This window comes from Onychostruthus taczanowskii, unplaced genomic scaffold (assembly GCF_017590055.1).
Source record: "Onychostruthus taczanowskii isolate IOZ18803 unplaced genomic scaffold, ASM1759005v1 scaffold38, whole genome shotgun sequence".
Lineage (NCBI taxonomy): Eukaryota > Metazoa > Chordata > Aves > Passeriformes > Passeridae > Onychostruthus > Onychostruthus taczanowskii.
In genome coordinates this window covers 69,723-90,249 of record NW_024501237.1, presented here as the reverse complement: position 1 = coordinate 90,249, position 20,527 = coordinate 69,723, and the positions used below count along the sequence as shown (strand labels likewise).

The following is a 20,527-nucleotide window of genomic DNA, read 5'->3' as shown; positions in this document are numbered from 1 at the left end:
CATTCAGTATAAGACAGGAACAGCACAGATCTACTGGATGAGCAAGTCACATAAAGTAGGATTTCCCCTTTCCCACTTTACTGCAAGGCACATATTTTTCAAGAAGTGCAAACAAACTCAGTTAACATCAAAAGATATCAGGATGAAGAGCGTCTCAAAGAGCTCACATTTGGTATTTCTTTCATCATCAACTTGACCTCACCTGCTAAACAGCACAGAGGCAAGGAATGATGGATCAGCTGTCTTCACAGATGAAAACTAAAGGCCATCAAATACAGCCACCAGTGTCACAATAAAAGTCTTCAAGTGGGACACCGGCTGCAGAGGGTTACACAGATTCAAATAACTTCTCGACAAGTTGAGAGATACCACAGGGAAACACAGCACTTTTCAAACAATGGTTCTGACACCTCTGGTTAGCAATTCCCTTAACTGGAAATCCCTCCTGGCAAGGGAAGAGTGAAACCATGCCCTGCATCTTCGAGATTCACATGCCACACCAATGTTTGTAACTCTTCTTACGTTCTTATATCCAACACATTTATAAACAAAAGAACTAAAACATCTAATGGCCATTTTTTTCCTTCCAAAAATCAGCAAAATAACACCATAAGAAACTTCAAACATGTCAGCAATGGTTGTAATTTCAAGAAGCACAATGAATAACTTAAATTGACATTGCAATTCTGGCCCAGTGCTGAACACTGAAGCAGCAGTGCCAAAAGATGCAGGTCTGAGCCTGAACACCTCAACCCAGTGTCACATTTGAATTTCATGCTGCTCTCTGCAATTCCCCCTTGCCTTGTATTAGAAGCTATTAAATAAAAGTATGGTTCAAAGAGACCAAAGAGGTTCAAACTACCAAAATTAGTTTTCCTGTTACCATAAGAAACTTTATCTTAAAAATTAAGACAGTCATCAACCAACTGAAAATTTAATTAGTTGAAATTTAAGAGGACAAGCAATTCATCCAGATTGAGCTGTGCCTGACTAGACAGATGGCATTAAAATTTCTTTCAGTGTTCAGAAGCTGCAGAAAGCACAGTTTCTAAAATGCTTCAGAAGTGTTGGTGTGTATGAGCCAGTAAATAACTGCAGGTGAAGCCCCAGAGGGTGTTCCAATAAAGCGTTTAAACACTGTAGGTGACTAAATCAATACTGTGATAGTGAACCTGTGCTTACATGTCCAGGTTTGGCAGACATTTGACCAATTCAGGTCCATACCATCCACATCAACACTACTAATAGGACTAATTAATGTAGCACACACCCTTCTACTTCTCAAACAGCAAGAGAAATCCAAGCTGCCTGCCTTGTATTTCCAACAGAGTAGAAGGATCTGTTCTGAAGATGAAAAGTGACATTTGCTTTTAAGTTCTTTGAAATAACCCCCAGTCTTTTCAGAGTATAAGGACTAACGATTTTTGTCAGTTTGGATGTTTCAGGATCCTGTTCTAGTGAGCTACATTCCTGTCACATTTTTTTTCCTGAATAAAACACAAGTAAATCCCAATGCAACAGAGCGCGCACATTTGCAAACCCTTGAGAGGTATATTCCACTCCATCCATCCAAACTACACTCTTTTGGATACAGTGTGACTTCAGACAACCACTGCAGAAGCCTTCACCCAAATATGACTGAAAACCACCGTGTTCTACTTGCATTTCAGACTGCGTGTGAGGAAAGTACCGTGCCTGCTTGGAGAACAACCTCTGCAACTCAAACATGGTTTTTGTGGGTCTGGTCCATGCTTACAAGTACAGAAAGAAAAGTATCACAGCAGCTTCAGGCCAACACCACTCCGTCCGTGTTCCTCTTCAGTGTGATCCACTAAGGCACAAGGCATCCTTCCCGCTGGCCATTCAAGAGGTGAAGTGATTTACCATCCACAAGGATTGGACTGTAAGGTAATGTAGTTGATGCTGAGAGAGACGGTGAACCCATGAGTCCTCACCAGTCTTCTAAAATGGAGTAGGGCCATGCAAATACACTTATTTCTGCAGCACCTATGTCTATGGTGCCTGGACTGATGCCTGCTCAGGTGGTCTGAATATATACTTTTTAACAGTATCTATAAATACTAACTGGCACTGAACACTTAATTCGGTTTCCCATCTCTTTTCTCCAACAGAAATAGACATTCATATGTGGCACTTGAGCCAATCCCGTCTAAATAATGTGACAGAGAAGGAAGAGATTGTCGAGAAAAAAACACACACTACTGCTATCTCATGCTACTGCATGTGAAGGAAACACTTCAAATACAGCCCAACTACTAAGATGAGACTTAAATCACAAGGAGGAAAGTATTAGTACATGCACTACAAGGCATGGTAAAAACAAACAAGGCAAAATTCTTTCCCTGAAATTAAAAGTGTAATTACTTTGATGCAAAGTTGTACACATCTCACAGATATTTTAACAGCTGCATGTCTACTCCTCTGAAATGATCCCCTGTTGTAAACACAGCTCCATCCTTGATTACTAGTAATCAGACTGGAAAAAAAAAAATCAAATAATCCCAATTCCATAGGAACTACAAAATTCCCTCTGTTCTATTTCCACCTGAACACCTTTTTCCAGTGATGGACATAGGCTATTCTACTATTCTGGCTTCATAAAGCAACTGAAAACTCAAAGGCCACCAGCCTTGTGATCTCTATCTCATATCAAATCAAAACCTCCCATCACCTCACAGTAATTGTCTGCTTCTCTGGCTGCATGAAGACAACTCTAATAACTTAATAACTTATTACTGTATTTCAGAGTCGAAGGCAATGAAGAACCAAACTGCTTGGCTTGGGAAAAGTGGCAAGGAAAGCACTACAAAAAAAAAAAAAAAAAAAAAAAAAAAAAAAAAAAAAAACCAGTTCTAAATCATTACTTACCTCAGAGTTAATACATACCATCACAGTAGACTAAATGCATACAGATACAATAGCACTTCAGGAAAACAAACAGATGACAGTCTGGATGATCTGTCCAAGAGCATAGCTAACATCTGTGCTATTTTTTTTTTAATTGCAAAGCACTTGTGTGCAATGCTTGTCTGATCATTATTTTATATATTCACAGCTAAAGAAGCAATTTTGCTGACAAGAATATCCTGCTGCCCGGCATCTGTAATTTTTACTAATAACCTGATTATGTTACTACTGATGACCAAGAAACAGAATAAAGTATTCAGAAAAAAAAATATGGCCATGCACCAAATTACCTTGGATTCTCAGACATGCAGTCTACACAGTCTTGAAAAACAAAACTAATTATATGGCATAAAGAAGTACTCCAAGATCAGAACAATTTTGAATAGAAGGAAAAATAGAAATCAAACACCAAGTAAATGGAACAAGTTTTCTGTTGAGTAGGTTTGACTGACAAGATCATTCTTACTTGCTGTCAAAGAGTGACAGTCCACACTGAGGTGGCTGAACAAGCAGTGAAATAAAAACTTACTGTCAAAGGAACTAAGAAAACATAACTGCCACCAGCTGTCACTGTACCAGCCTTACCCTGTTGTTCTTCGTCAATTCTAGTTGCTTTCAAACCTTGCCAGTCTAGAAGGCATACCAGGTTGATTGAGAGAACAAGACGGAACTGACAGCTGACAGGCTCATGACAGCCCTTCTTCACGCAGCCAAAAAGATCAAACGGGAACAAGGGATGAATTTAACAGACCCCAACATCATTTTGCATGGTAAGACTATGATGTTATTGCTGCTCTGTACTATTTGGATCTTATCCACCCACTGCTTGATGACTCTGGAAGAGCAGCTGCCCAGATGACTAACGTTGACTCCCACAATGGAGAAGACTTCCGATGCTATGGAAGAACAATACAAGGAATAATGAAGAACACCACATTTTCATGTCACATTTAAAGGCAGAAAATTTACAGATCCTGTTTATTTCCACCCTCTAGAGACTTATTTAATGATTACCCAATAATGCCTGGCAGCAAAACTTTTGTGTTTTGGTGTTTTGTTTTGTCAAGGACAATTACTATATTTTTTTCTCTCATATACAACTTCATCAGACGATGGTTGAGATTATTAACAAAAATTTCAACACTGCATCATGCACTGCTCCAGTCGTAAAAGACAAACAGAAACAAGTCAACTATTCAAATACGGAGTTCAAAAAAGCCCCGATATGGCAACATCCCAAGGGCTGACTTTACTTAATGAAACTATGAACTCCTTTCAGCTAGTACACTCAGACACCTGAGAAAGCCTACTGTTAACCAGAACAACCACAAAATTATGTACTAGCATTGTTAAAATATGTTAGAGTTCTTCCTCACCAGTTCTATACATGCGTATGTACTTTAGATTGTTTCATGTTATCAATATGCCCATTCAGTTCTGTTTGTTTTTCCTGCAATCACCCGTCAAACCTTCCTGCATTCTTGAGCATCCCCAGTGGCTGCAGTTCTGCTTACCCGCTCACCAAAGCACTGTTGGGTGGCTGAAGAATAGCAGAGTCTTACCTTTGATGCACTTTTAGTTTTAACATTAACATCCTAAAGCACTTCAGCCTGTTTAGCACTCCTGAACAAAGACAATTACAAGAATCATGCACTCAAGCGTAAGCATGCTTTTACAGTGAATGATTCTCAAGCACATCCCAAGTATTTCCAGTGCCAGTCCATAGCACATGCAAGTGCTGCACTCCTGTTGTTTGATTTTAGAACTGAAACAATCTGTGCTTCTTGAGAGTGACAGTTCAAATCATCAGCCAAAATAGGAGCTTCTTGGTCCATCTCCCCCACTCCTTGCTGTCCTAAATTGCAAGGTAATGTGTGCATTCTATTTGCCACCTGTTAGAGGTGTGGCAGTTATCTTATGTTAATGGGGCAGTTTTCTTTATCTCTTCCACAAACCAATCCTCCCTCCAGGGAGACATCTGCTGTTCACGGGCCATTGAGTGTCATTGCATCATCCCATCGTGAGATGCTCCGCCCAGAGGGAGGAGCCAAGCATTCCTAACTGGATATAATCTGAGATTTTTGGGACACCAGGACAGCCTTTTCCACTGGATTCCCAGAGGAAGACCAGGCCCATCTGCACCACCACTGGATCTTCAGAAGAAGACTACACCCTTCTACAGGATCCCTGCTTCAAAAGAACCACATCTGTCATTTCAGGAGGAATGCAGCCACCACTTAATGGGACTGCTACCAACACCCTGACCAACAGGGTGTCTTCGCCTCTGTCAGTGTTGTTTTGTATTATTGCATTGTTTCTTTTATTTTTATTTTCTTCCCTAACAAAGAACTGTTATTCCTGCTCCAATGTCTTTGCCTGAGAGCCCCCCTTAATTTCAAAATTAAAACAATTCAGAAGGAGGGAGTTTACATTTTCCAGTTTAGGGGAGGCTCCTGCCTTCCTCAGCAGACACCTGTCTTTTCAAACCAAGACACTTGCATAGCTTGGGTCCTACTAGCCGCTCTTCAAAGCTTCTGTTAGCTACTTATCCAAAACAAATGAGGGAAGGAACTTCGTGCAATGCCTCACCATGAAGAAGATGGCTCCTCTTAGGCAAAGATAACTTGTATTTCTGCATTTCTTTGTCCCCACTTCTCAGATCAGTCTCAAATGCTGGCCACACACAGAATGACGCTTTGTGAAAGCACAGTGTGTTCTAACAAAGAGGGACCAACAGCTAGCTGGGTTCTGAAAGACAAGCCACATGTCTGGGGATGAGCCAGGCAAACTCCTGCCTTTCCTCCAGAAGAGATTTTAAAAATCAAAAAAAATCCAATTCAGCTCAGATATCACAATCAGAAATTATGTGATGGTTTTACAATAAGGGACATATCAGGTAAGATACTGCAACACAAAAGCTCTTCATAAATATGCTACTCCAGTAACTTGAAGCAGTCATGATTTTAACAGCTACATTGAAATGGGGTTTTTTCCAAGTACTCGACAGTTCATGTCAAAACAAAAAAATACAAATGATTTCAAGTTTTCTTCCTTCTGAAAAATGTTTGGTAAATGCTATGACAGGTTTGTTTCTCTCCTTGAATGCCAGATACACTCAACTAAACAAAGAAAACTCTGAAAGTCAACTTGAGCTCTTACTTCTCCTGGATCATGACTACACTTTACTGAAGATGTATCTAGCCAAGCTACATACTCAATTTCTCCTGCATAGCTACTGTGGATAAAAGTCTTGTACCTGTTCACCCATGGACAAGCAAAGTAGCCTTTAATACATTTACAAAAATGAAGCTGAGCGTTAGGGCAATAAAAAGCCCACCTTGATGATTTGTAAGAAAAGCATTAATCCAGTTCAGATCTCTTAACAGTCTAATTGGGAGATCAGGGCAAGAAGTGCACATAAACATTCTGACTAAATTCTTTATACTTTGTTGAAACAGTTGGCACTATCCCCGAGTGTCAGTTTCACTACCAATGACAGAGAGTCATCACCCCCCTTGCCACCCTGGCAAAGGGGAAACTGGTGTCTATCCATACACAGCATTCATCATTACTTCCCAGGACTGCTGCAGAGATCATGGCAAAGGAGCAGGGAAGAAAATGGCTGGAGGGTTGGAAGCAGAGAATCTTTAAGGTCCCTTCCAATCCAAGTCATTCCATGATTCTCTGGTAGAGCAACATGATGTTGTACTGGACTGATGAAATAGCTGGTCAAACACTGTGCACCCAAACAGAAACCAAAAGGATAGGGCTCCTCTACAGGTCACAAGAGTGCTTGTAGGACAGACAGACCTAAGGCCCAGGTTTTAACCGATTATAGAACTCACTGGACAGATTTTAACCGACTGGGAAGTTTAGAAGGTAGTCAGATTTTATTTTTAATGTGGATAATCAATAAACACAAAGCACATGGCTATAGGTTTTTCTTAATAACCTTTGAGAATTCCTTTTGTCCTTGTTTCATGCACACAAACCCATCCAAATTCAAGATCCTCAGAATGTGGTACGTTTCTTTCTCCTTGGGGCAAGGGGCACTAATTAGGTGAGCTAGTGAGAGGTCAGCAATCAATCTAGGAACACTTGGGTGGATGTGACTGCACACAGCTCAGGCTTTGAAGGGGAGGACACGACATGATGGACTCTGTACAGATCCTTCCAGATAATCTGAAATCTTAGGTGAACCTCTGTCCCTGTAAAACAACCACTCAAATGCCCTGCTTTTCCAAACCACTCCAATTTCAGATGCTATTCAAAAGCAATCAGCACCTACAAAGCTCTGGTACAAGTAAGTTACCTGGCAATTATCAAAGGGATCAACATTAGGACCGATGCAGAGCACTCAAAAAAAAAAAATCTAAAATGCAATTTCTTCCCAAGAGAGTCACATTTATTATCAATATTCACCAGAAAGGCAAAACATCAGGCTGAAATATTGAAGTTCCAGGGCAACTCTACTTCCCAGACACTATTCTGCTGACAAAAGCTGGGTAAAAGACAAAGGTGGAATCCACTGCACATCCCACATCAGTTTGAGCCCTTCTTCTGTGTTCCCAGAAGCAGAAAGATTTCTGGAGAGTGAGTTCTGTGCCAGCACCCCATACCTCAAGGAAACAGGGTCAGAGGTTGCCTCATGGTGCCTGAATGCAAGGGGAATCAAGAACTACCTTCTCTCATATATGGCCATTCTTTTCTCCTCCCACTCACTCCCTAATCATCAAATATCCCCTGCGCAGTCTTTCCACTCTTCCTGAGCCCAGCTCATCCCCACCATTGGCTTTGATTCCACAAATAGACATTTGCTAACTAGGGGATGCAGAGAAAGGTTGAGTTTGCCATCTGTCCCCACAAATCAGTTACTGTTTTCTTAGGCCAACTTTAAATCCAAGATAAACAGAGAAAACTTGAAGCAACTGAATGTCTTCAAGTCTCTGTGGAATGCATTAACGTGACATGCTGACCAGCTATGGTCATCCATTTTATTCTGAGTACAACCAAGAGGTCTCCACATTCTCTTCATGTAGCCTGCATGCTATGATGAATTCCCAAGTCTGATTCTCCTCCAGGAGGCCTGCAAAGGCTTCCCTTCCTATAATGTACCACACACAGTCTAGAGGCACAGAGCTGAGCTAAGGAACACAGAGGCTGGGAAAAGGAGAAAAAACAAATCCAGCACTACTCATCTTAACTGTCATCAAGATGTTTACAAATAGCAAAGCTTAGAACTTGCTTTGAAATCTCTCTGAAGTGGTTTCATTACTTCTCCCAGCCTCCCCTGTTTCTCAGTTTGGACAACAGCTGGCATTTACAGCAGTCCAACCAGGTGCATTATAAAGCATACATCCAAAATGTAGCTCAGGGAAAAATCTACAGAGACAGCTAAAACTTAAAACCTCCATCTCATAGATGGTGTGTAGGAGGCGAAAAGAGGCACTGCTAAATCTGTTACCTTTCCTGTGAATTATGAGTACACCACCCCTTCCAAAAATAGTCCACAGAGGAAGCATTATGCTGGTGACTGTGAAAAAGCAAGCTCACCACTCTGGCTCAGACACCAGGTCAGCTGTATGTGAACACATGCCCTCCTTCAAAGCTACTGGAATAACTATTACTTAGGTTTTTTTAAAGAGTAAACACATGGAATCTATTGAGAATAACGGTGCTCTAAAAAAATGCACCCCCATTTCAAGGTGTTTTATAAATTCTACACTAACAAAAGGTAACAACTGATATAAGGCTCCAATAAAAGTTTCCATTTTCCACCTGTGGGTCTGACAACCCTGCACTGCATTCTATCACAACAGCCATCACTAATCCCACCTGCCTTTGCCTTTTAAACTTTTGCTATGCAAATATATGCTCAAAAAGCCTGTCTCCATGCTGTGGACAAAGAAGAGAGTGTAGCTGCTAAATGCATTGGTCCAGTATCATCAAATACAACAAACACTTCAGAAAAAACTCCAAGACCACTGTAGGGATGAGGAGAATGGAGGAAAACTTTCTTCCATCAGAAGATCTGTGCCAAGCCAGTGACTTCACTCCTGACCTGTTAGAATCATTTTCTCCAGAGAGGGAAATTAATTCAGCCTCCAGCTCTATTTGATCTCCGACCTTTCTCTACAAAACAATTTGCATACAGTATGTCTGAACTCAATCAGTTATATCTTGAGGGATTTGTAAGTTCATCTGCCACATGCACAAAATTAAACATGACCCAGCCATTAAAACTGATGCTACTAGGAATTTGAACAGAATCATTTGCTCAGATCAACCATATGAAGTATTAGCCAAGTCACACAGGGGTTAAAAAAGCATCTGAGTGCAGTCCTTACAGGGCTAAGATATGCTGGTTGTTAAGTAATGAACTGAAGTGTTTGATGCCACCAGACTAATATTTTTAATTGACATAAGTATCTTCATTAGGCAAAGTATAAGTGTTTCATGCACACATTATCATCTTTAAAATGCATTATGGATATAAATTCTACCAAACTGGTCAGCAACTGCATACACGCTTGTCATTAAACCACACATTTCAATACCTTTAAAGTATTAACTTATTACAAATTATTAGCTTAGTAATTAAAAAGTTCAAATTAGAAGCAATCAGAAGCTCACAGTGAGCTTTCAACACCAGAGATCCTAACAGGTTTTACAGCTTCCAGCCTCCTTCCTGAAGGCTCTCACAAAAACCAAGAGAACCTGCAAGTCTTAAAAGTGCACTGCAACACAACTCAATTGCCCCTGTCATTTCCTTCCCCAAGCACATTTTGCATTACAAGCTGTAAAAATAATTTTCTTTATATGTGATAGCTCGTTTCAACCACTGCTTCTTGCCTTCTTCATCTAGAATGGACACTCCCTGTTAGAAGTACTGTCTCTATGGTTAAGTAGAGATTTCTTGTGACTGACACATAACCTGACACCTTAAATGAATTTTTCACACCACTCCAGGGCAATGCATGTTCGTTTCGACCACAATGAACCCTTTGGGCCTTAAAACCATCACAGAGAACTAGTAAGGAAAAAAAATTGCACATATCTTTCTTACATATAGGAGCACACGAAGAAAGACTTACATTACACAATTAAAAGGTACAGCAAACGTCAGCCAAAGAAGCCCAGAGCCTTTCCTTCATCCCACAGCCCCTGAGAAGAAATATGCATGGCTGACATAGTACTGGCAGGGTATCAGCTGCTCTAGGTGATGCCCCTTCTACACAGGATGGAGTGGGAGGTGGGACAGAGGGATTAGGCTGCTTCAAAGGCACAAATCCTATTTTATGTGCTTCTGAAGGAAAGAGGAGCTGTCTGTAATTGCCTTTCTGTTCATAGCTACCCACTAAGCAGGGTAAAAGTAGTTCTATACTGGCTGCATCTCCTCATTTTGAGCTTGATTTTGACTTTTCTGACCCAAGCCTGGCAAACCTCCAGGGAGTGTGCTAATAAAGCAAAAGGAAATAGCTCTGAAAGCTAACACCAAAGGTTGGAGGGAAATCAATATGTCCAATACACTTCAGAATCAGGCTGACTGCTTCAGTCTTGCAAAAAGCATGTTTTTTGGAAGGACAACTTTAGCAGCTTACACCTCCAGTTTCCTCATAGGGAATATTCTGCATTAGATAAGCCACTGGCAAAAAAAGATGCTTCCAATCTAAATGTTCAGATGCATTTCTGAGACATTCAATGTAGCTTTGTCCAGTAACAAATTCCAGTGTGCAGATATACCATGGAAACTTTTGAACCACTCTGAGAAGTACTGAAAAACTGAAAAATTATTACCCATCATCCTCATCCAGGCCACTTAACTTCCTCTAGCAAACAAATTAACACAGGTGAAAGCAGGTGAGAGCCAGAATTTAATGACAGTTTACTGTAGGAAAGATGAATCATCTCTTATCTTTCATTATGTCCTAGCAGCTTCAAACAAGTCAGACATCTGCAGGCTATGTCCAAGCATTTATCACTTACTCCACTGATTCTTTAAGAAGTTCTATCAGTGGTTAAAATAGTCACAAAAATGGCATATATCATATTACACTACTATTTGCTAATCATCACCAGTACTCTGATGATATAAGCTTCCTTTCTTCTGATAGTAACAGCAGCACTGACAGTAATTAGGTAGTCCCAATAAAGCATCCCACCTTACTTCTTTTATCCTCCCTCTTAACCTACAGGATTTCTTCGGGAGGGAGATGACATTGGATTGACATTCTGAAAATACAGATTAATCTCCATCTCCACAGAGAGGTATTTACTCCACATTTCAGTTCTTGAAGTTTATACAACCCTCATCATCACATGAATCCAAGACCCCAATTTGCTACTCATGCCTATTAAACATCCCACTGCACTGCTTTGCTGAACAGACTGGCAGACATAAACACACATTGCAGTGCTTTGCCAAAATGTCATTTCAGCACCATAAACTTACACTGCTAGCTAAAAAAACCTGCCAGCTGCAGTCCTTGGCTTTTACAACATCAGCAACCAGCTACCATCACAAAACCTCTGGAGGCAATGACTTCTAGATAGGTGCAGAATGAACATTTAAGCTTCTTACCTTCCAAGGCTTACACACTCCTCCTTGGCCAGCAGAGGAAAGGAGCACTGAAACATGGCAGAAGATGCTAAGGAGACAGCTTTAAGCTTGTAAAACCCTTACCTCAAGTTGCACAAAATTACCACTTTACAATTTGCCCAGCTATCATGGGTTCCATGAAACTATTCCCCATCTGAAATTGCTGAATCTTTCACACAAAGTGGGCAAGAACAGGAAGAGCTGGCATGAACATAGATCATCCTCAAATGAACTTAGAAGTATTCCTCTCGCCAAGTAGCACCTTCCTGACTATTTAGCATAAGATTGGCAACTATTTAGAACAGGAAAAAAAATTCTGTGAGTACTGCATGAAATCCCATAGACGGATACATGGGAAAAACTGGGACACTACAAAATGGAACTGGTTCCATAGTTAGCCTGAAAGAATTCCATAATGCAATGGCCATAGCTCCACAGGGGAGATCAAAACAGAAGCCTGGAATGTGCCTTGGGGGCATATTAGGTAAGTTACATGGAAACAGGAGATGGAGGCTATGGGAGGTGGAAGGGAGACCAGAGTAAAGAAGACAGAGGAAACAGAGCAAATTGCAGACAAGCAAACCCTTATAAATAAATGCAAAAGGCAGACTCCTGTTAAAAGACGGGGAATTTTCCTTCTCTCTCATAAATTGAAGAAAAAGAAATTTAAAATGGTGTCCTATTTGTAGATTTTACAAATATCATCTCATTAGTATGACATGAACAATTCCTAATGGAGAACATGTTTACCTTCTATCAGCTGGCAAACAATTCTTGTTGGAGACCAAGGGAGATAGGCATTCAGATTAAGATGGGGGTACTTAATTTCTCCACAGTCAAAGATAAATCTGAGGTTAAGCAATTGCTATAAAATAAAGAGCAATATGATGCCACCCAAAAGCTCCTTAACTCAATCTCTCCACAGATAATTAGGAATATATTATAGTCAGAGGCAGTGAAGGCAGCAGGTAGACCCTGAATATCAGTCTGCACTAAAATGTTCTCACAGCATGGAAGTCATTAGGAAACCAGGAAAACTCGCAAGACCTTTATATTACACTGACATTTGCTCCTGAATTAATGAAGAGCAATAACCTCCAGGATATTTTGATAACACCTTATGAGTTTTCTTTCCTCAAGTTCTGCTTAAGTCACAGATATGGAAATGCTTTGACAGAGAGAACATGGCTTGCCTTCAAATACTATTTTGCCCTCTGAGAAAAAACACCAGCAACATGCCCCACAGCAGGAAAAGTATTTTCTCTGCCAACCAGAGAGGTCAAGCATAAGTTGATATTCAAACTTCTACCAGCACTTGAACAACCTCTTCAACAAACAGAAAAACTCTAGCACTTCTATCTACAGTCACCCATCTTCCACCTTCTGCTTTTTCCCCCCCAAGTATTGTTATTTTCTGTGCACATGCATTTCTATATTGCCCAGCCTAATTTTAAGTATTTCAAACAGAGGTGTTAAGTGACATAAAATTAATCCACTCACATACAGAAGTGCTACCAGAATGTGCACATACCTGCCAAGAAGGAAGTGACAGGTAGGAAAAAATCTTATAAAGCAAAAGAAAGGTAGAAGAAAAACATTCCATCTCCTTGCTGGCTTTGTGACTTCTGTACCCTTCCTATTAATCAGCGCATTTTCTGTGGGTATCCTTAGTACATTTCATCAAATAAAATTTCCTGTAAACATTGGAGTCTGCTTCACACACTCCACACTGTTCTTTACTGTGCCATTAGGCAGTATCAACATATACTAAGCCACATATGGGAGGCTTGCCCATGTGGAAACACCAAGAAAAAACAGAACTGCATGAATGAAACTGCATTGAGAGGCCGCAACTGCAACTGTAATGTGCTTCCAAAATAAATTCAAACCACTAAATCAAAGCCACTTGCATTCCAACACTCACAATGCATGCTGGATTGCAACACAATTTCACAGGTCTACTGACATTCATAGCTCTGTACAACCTAGATGAGTCATGAGCTCTCCCATCAAAAAAAAAAACATGCGCTGTCATGAGGAGGAGATTGGATGGTGCACATAAAGCAGCTTTGAAACTTTAATATTACCTGCCTATGGGTACCTTATGATTCATAACAAATCAGAGTTTGCTGTTTCTAGAATATGCATTAGCTTTGTAGAATGATTTTCTTACGTACATTTTAACACAACACACCATCATTAATTCTGAGAGCAGTAAGAAAATCTCTACCAAAATAAATCAGTCCAGCTACACTACAACCAAAGAGACATGTCAGCTCACTGACAGTTCCACTTCCTTCAAGAACTGAAACAGCTAACAAAGGCTTTCTTTTAGGAGGGTCCTCTGTGAATCAGCTCCTGAGCAGTGTGGATCCCCCAGCAGGAGATCTATCCCTCATTCTTCCACTCTCAATCAATCTACAGACATTAAAACAGGAAACATTGCTAACAGCTGCTAAACATCCTCTCTGTTTTGCAGCAGCCACTCACACATTACACATAGATAAAGAATAAAACAATAAAGGAAAAAGAAAACCTACCCCAGACTCTGCACATTATGATTCAAATCAAAATTTGAGAGCAAGTGTTGTCTGACTGATGTTCAGCTGTGACTATCTGAGCAGGTCTTCTATAAATCAGTTTCCTGAGGAAGACTGACTGTGTGCTAGTTATCCCACCAGAAACCATCCTATGCAAGCTTGCAGGGCCAGGCTGGTGGGGCATTGAGCAGCCTGGTCTAGTGGAAGGTGTCCCTGCTTGTGGATTGGGGTAAGGAACTAGATGATCTTAAAAGTCCCTTCCAACCCAAATCATTTTATGCTTCCAAACCATTTCTGTAAATGCTCCCACACACCAGGCAGGAGTGTCACACAAGAACAATGGTGAGGCCCACCCTGAACAACCAGAAAGCCCATCTCCCTACAACTGCACAAGACAGTGGCACTGCTTGCCTCACACAAAGGGTCAGACCTACAACTGCCTGGCAGGCCTGCTAGGGAACTAGATTATTTAATATATTCAAACTTATCCATTCTCTACTGTGACCTTTATTAGAGCCATAAAGGGTAAGAAGGAGTTGAGGAGGGCAATTAGATGCTGTAACCAGAAAGCCTGCCTGCTCTACAGTCCCTACAGAAAATTTTTCACTCCAGAAGTTAATTGGTGGAGGCTATTTCTGCATTTGGCATGTCAAAACTTTACTAAAGTTTCCTCACTTAAATCAAGGCTTGGTGTTTTGCTCAGACTAAATGCTCTGGGAGAGCTGCTTGCTCCAACTAAAGAACAACAGTCTCTTGAGTTTCAGTCTTATGCAACTTGCACTTACCATTCTGCTTTTCAGTGGGGTCTGTTAGCCTTTTGGGACACATCTGGCAAATAGCAAAAAGTGGAATGCAAAGGTGAAAAAACTCTCCAATTCTCTTTCTGAAAAAGGAAATTGGACGTCTTTGCTCCACAGCTTTTCCTCTGTGTTTCTAGCCAGGCTTTTTGAAATTAATTGACTAACCTACAGACTGGAAAGATGGGGAATGGTGATCCTTCAGTAAGCCAAGCATCCTGTACAGTATACTGAACATTAAGGAGGTCATAGAACCTGGAGATCTTCATATCTATCAAAACACATGGTTCCACCCACACCCAAATTCTGCAATGATTATACCTACTTCTAGACTCCTATTTACAACAAAAAAGTATATTAAAATTAATTTTTAAAGTTTCAGGAATTTTCCATGTGGCATGTCAGTATCATGGCACTGTAGCAAAGAAAATACACGAAATAGATCTCAAAAAGACAAAAAGAGACAAAACAAGAAAATGCCTGTTGAAGCTTTTCAATTACCAAGCTAGGCATTTTTATTGTATGCAGGTAACGACTGTTACCTTGCACAAGTGTTGGGGACTTGAATGTTGGTATTCAAACTTTGGAAACTAATATCCAAGATACCTTTAATAGAAGTCAAATGTCATCCCTAAGTAAATTCTGCCTAAGATTGCTACAGAAGGGTTTCTAAACTGATCTCTGTTTCTAAAATCAAAGTGTAAAGTCCAAAATCTCAAGATTTCATATTCAGCTCTTTTTGTTTCATGAAGTACAGATGGTAATCAAAACTTCTTTGGGAACACACAGTAATCTCAGTTTGCAACAAGACAAATCAGATATCTTTGAAAGAAGTAGTATCACTTACATTTAAGAAATTGATGCTTAATAAAGCAGAAAAGTATCCTTCCTTCCACCACTGAAAGGCAAATTCTCAGAGACACTCACAGGGTTCGCATTCCTTCTACTAGTAAGGTTCCCAAATGATCAAGTAAGAGATGCCTGGAGTACACTGTGATGTTTGGTGTCTTAATCAAAACCAAGTTGCTCTCACCAATATTCAAAAGTATTTCATCATGTCTCTAGTCTCAGCAATGCACCATGTCTTACGGAGCTTCCCTGTAAGAAGGATCAAAAAGGCTTCTACAAATTTTTATATTTGATTATGGCGATTCCCCAAATTGGAATCCTTCACCCTGGCTCTGAACAAGGTATAATGTCTGTGGAAAATTTTGGTGGTTCACAAGATTAGCTGTTCTAGAAAAAAAAAGTAGTAAGACAATAAATACTCAGCATCTGCAGGTTCCACTGCACTGAATGTTTATGTCATGACACTGTTTTCTAAGGAGTGCCAGGAAATGCAGGGGGTGGGAGGGGAAATACAGCTAACTTGCCACTGCTTTTACTCTCTATTTTCACATTAAATACAATTAGCAAGGGCTCCTGCTTAATTCCTATTTTCTATGGAAGAAAAGACCGAAAGCCTAAATTGTCAGTCTTGACACAGACTTTTTCACTGAAAGCTTCACAATTAAACCAAAGAGTTGCATTGCCTGCTCAGGAAGTCTATTTCCTACCTACTTGTTACCTGCTACTGCAGTTTTGTATTTTCAGTGCTATTTACTACAAATGTGTTAAATTAAAAGACATTATTTAAAAAAAAGGATTTAGCACATAGAGATACCAAACATGATCCATACAGAACCAAAAAATCTTAGGGACAAGACCTGTTCTATTTACGTTTCAATTTCCAGCACATGAAATCCATATGACTACAGCATCATAGGGTACTCAAAGAAGCTTGACATTTCAGCTTGACTGGGAATTTTGGTGCTAGAACAGTAAAAATAAAATTACTCAGCATGGAAAACATAGAAGTTGGCAACTGTTTATTCTTGAGATGCCAGGGAACCAAATGACATGGATTCAGTGAGGTTAAGAACTTCAATTTGTTAATTAACTATCTGAAAACAAGTGTTTTACTCCATAGTTTGTTTTCAAAATATTATATACTAGATACTTGCTTGCTGGTACTCCCCCACCACCCTCAATTTGTATCTGTACATTCAGGCTGACTTGCAAATAGAACATTCATGTTCATCTCTGCATTAAAGGCAACTACCAATAATTTTTAGTTTTTAAAAACTAATTTAGAAAATACACTACACACAGAAATAAAACACACGGAGGCAGACAGTGAATGTTTTGTCATTCAGTGAAATACTGCTTGCAGTACATCAGCCCTTTTGTAATTAATTTGAGCCTACTAACCACCACTACCCTGTCTGTGTTTAGCAGTAAGCTTCTGCCAGAGCAGAAATCACCCAGGCAGCCTCAGATGGGCACTCTCAAGTCATCCCTGTCTGTCACTGTCTCAGCTGTCACTCCACCAGCTGCCGGGCAGGTGGGTGGCAGTGGGGTGTCACAGCACCCCTCCAGCCTGGCCTCACTTGGCTGCTTCAGCTTGTGCTTCATGCTCCAAAGCACACCAGCTTTTAAGGATGCACTAGGCCAGCTTGGAGAAACTTGTCAAGAAAGAATTTTACCAAGAATTTGTTACTTATTTCCTCTGCATAATTGTACCCACAGGTTTTAAAAAAATAGTGTTTTTAATGAGTTGAAAGTCAAAACCAAACTTCCATCACGGTGCAAGAAAAATGCCAGTTACCACACAAGACTGCAGGCTGTCACACAGGCAAGCAGCCTTAACACACGTAACCTTACAGGGAGAGACAAATGGCACAAAGTTACATTGATACTTTGAATGCCTGGTTGGCACCTTCTGTTTTCTCAGAAAGACTCACCCTGCTTCCTTCAATGTCCCACTGCTACTCTGGATGCCCACACCTGCCCTACCAAACTGTCAGTTTACCTAGAAAATCCAAGCAAAATCTATCTCATGTGCCTCAGCTGCAAAAGAATGCAAACCCACCGGGTTTTAAAATAATGGCATATCAGTGTTGATATTAACCTTTTTGAAATGGCTACTCATCCCTCGCAGAACCAGTAAAAGACAGATGTGCAAGGCAGTCCAGGAGGAGCCTCAGATACTCATCAGCTACATGGCCATACTGCACAGATGACTGAGAATCTCAGTCTAAAAATATCTTTATCAAGCCTCAAATGAATGATTTTGCATATCTACAGAAGACACCAGTTCAGAATAATGTTGCTATTAATAGAAATAATATGCATGTACATTATGGATGTTCTTTCATTCCACAGATGTGATTTTATTCTGTCACAGCCATCGTGACTTATATTTAATCTTTACAATACAGAGAACAGATTTAAATGAAAGTCAGCAGACATTTGCTTTATACTTTATAATTACAGGGATCTCTCCCTATAGAGAGAGATAAAAAGGCATTAGTTATGGTCAATACTAAAGGGGGTAATTGTGCATTACAGCAGTGATGATCCTTATTACACTGAGTTTCAAGAGCTGTGAACAGAAAAGAATATGCTCAGCATAAAACCACACAAGAGCTTTAGCAGAAACTAAGCGCAGAGACTACTGTGACCATGCCATATTCATGTATCCCCTGGCAGGTCATTAGATTCTCCATTTTGCAAATCTTCCCACACAGCTCTTAAAAGATCCATGACCACATCAAAAGCACCATGTTACTTATAGCTGAAAAAGAAGAGGACTAAAAAAATCCTCCAGGAATATTGATTTGAAAGCAAATAAAACTGCTTGTGAGATGTTTCCAAGACAATCCACCACAGTGAAATGAATACCTACCACAAGGTAATAGCCCTTTCTGCTCCCCATAGTAAAGCATCAATAGGATTTGTCAGACAGACAGGACTATACTTCAACACAGATAAAAATACTCCAGTTTTTAAGGATTCAATTTTTACAGCTCCTCTGGATACTAACTGCAAATAAGATACACAATAGAACTTCATGCTCAATTCCATGACAGCCATATTTTTGTGTAAATATTAAATACTCTTCCTAATCCTATTTTTGTCTAACTCTCAAATGTTCATACAGAAAACAGCACAGAAGGAGGCATTTGTCACTTCTGAGTTATTTTTGTCTCCTAAAAAAACCACTCCACACATTTTGGAAAGCATTGTTCCTGCCGGCTGGGGTCACTTTTCACCTAGTGTTAATGGAAGAATATTAACTACAGTGTATGAATAAAAATACCTACAGTGTTTTATAGGATGACCTAGAGCAATGTTGATCTGCATAATTGAGGCTATTTAGAGGCATTTTTGAGATAGTGTCACTGTATTAATGGAAGACAGTGACTCTCCAGATAGGTCCTTACTTTAGATGCAACGTGTCTAACCAGTCAGTGGATTGGTACACAAACCCTCCTCTCTTACAACTAGAGAGGATACAACTTGTGCTGTTAAACCTGAAATTTGCTGTTTGACCTTTCAGCACTAGCAGTTTGCTTTTCAATCCCAAATTAGTGGGAAAACCAGTTATATTTCCACAAAACAAAACAGCTATCCTACAGCAGCTGGTCTCCGCTAGAGGCCCCCTAGTTCAGAACTACCACTAGATCACACTTTAAAACATGATCCAAATTAACTAAAACACTTCAGATTAATGAAGTTCCATGCCTAATCCTACTCAAGTTCCCAGATCCTGCAATTCACTCAAAACACAAGCTATAAGCAACAGACATCTTTCCTGTTTGTTTGGCACAACACAATTAATCCTGCATTCATACAACCAAGAGACAGAAAGCATTCCATCTGCCTCTCAGCTCATGAGCCCCTCACTGCTCACTTCACCTGGAAAAGACTGTAAATAAACCAACCTGTTTGGCCAATTGGTCCTTCTTCACCAAGCCAGTGGCTGCAGCGATGTTCCCTGCTCCTTCCACCGTCTTCTGCGCCACCGCCGTCACTCCTGTCACCACAGCTCCCCCAACATTGGACACCTGCTCTTTGGTCTTCTCAGCCACTGAGGAGAAGCAGAAGATGGAAAAACACATGATGCCTCTGGGAGCTGTAAGTTTGTCAGAGAATTCATCACTGACAGCCCAACATCATGGAAAGCCATAAGACCATTACATTTTCTGTACCCCGAGTGGATCTTAAGAAATTAAACTATCCATCTGGTAACGCTAGAGCAGCAGAGGCAAAAATAAACCTCAGCTGGGGCTCAATTTCTTTCATGTGAAAGATATCTGACATTTTCATTCATGTCTAACTGCACTTTAGGGAAGTAAAGTCATTATTTAGGTGCTCTTATTATGCCCATCTCACTGTATAATATATCCTAGCTTAGAAATGCATTCCAATAAGTCCACCAAACTGCATGATACAAGGCATGGAACACATGATTTTTTGCATTAGACTCAAAAAATGTTGATTATTCCTTTTTTATTTTCTAAGATCTATTTCATTAAAAAGTAGATCTATCAATGCTCAACCAGAGCATTTCAAACGGAACCTTTTATCTGACCCCCTTGAGATTTTTGCCCCAAAGCTGATACATAATATACTAATTTATAAAAAGACTGAATGTCAAAGCAAACTGGATTAATAGCTAACTTCCAAACCCCAGGGAAACAACAACTCATTTAGCCTACATATACATCAGCAGTTGCCATTCTACCTTTCACAATATCACTGGGGTTTTTCTGCTCATTCATCCCCAAGGGCTCTTTCTGACAGCAGCCTGAACTACAGTGAAACTGCTCTACGAAAAG

General features: G+C 40.2%; 1 protein-coding gene across 3 annotated transcripts in view; it reads right to left on the bottom strand.

Annotated features, from left to right (window-relative positions):
• Window positions 1–20,527, bottom strand: part of SNCA (synuclein alpha) — a 64,816-nt gene that overhangs the window by 30,030 nt on the left and 14,259 nt on the right. For all 3 annotated transcript variants that reach the window (XM_041412097.1, XM_041412098.1, XM_041412099.1), the window contains exon 4: window positions 19,631–19,776. In XM_041412097.1, the coding sequence (XP_041268031.1) occupies window positions 19,631–19,776 (146 nt within the window). The remainder of the gene's footprint in view (window positions 1–19,630; window positions 19,777–20,527) is intronic.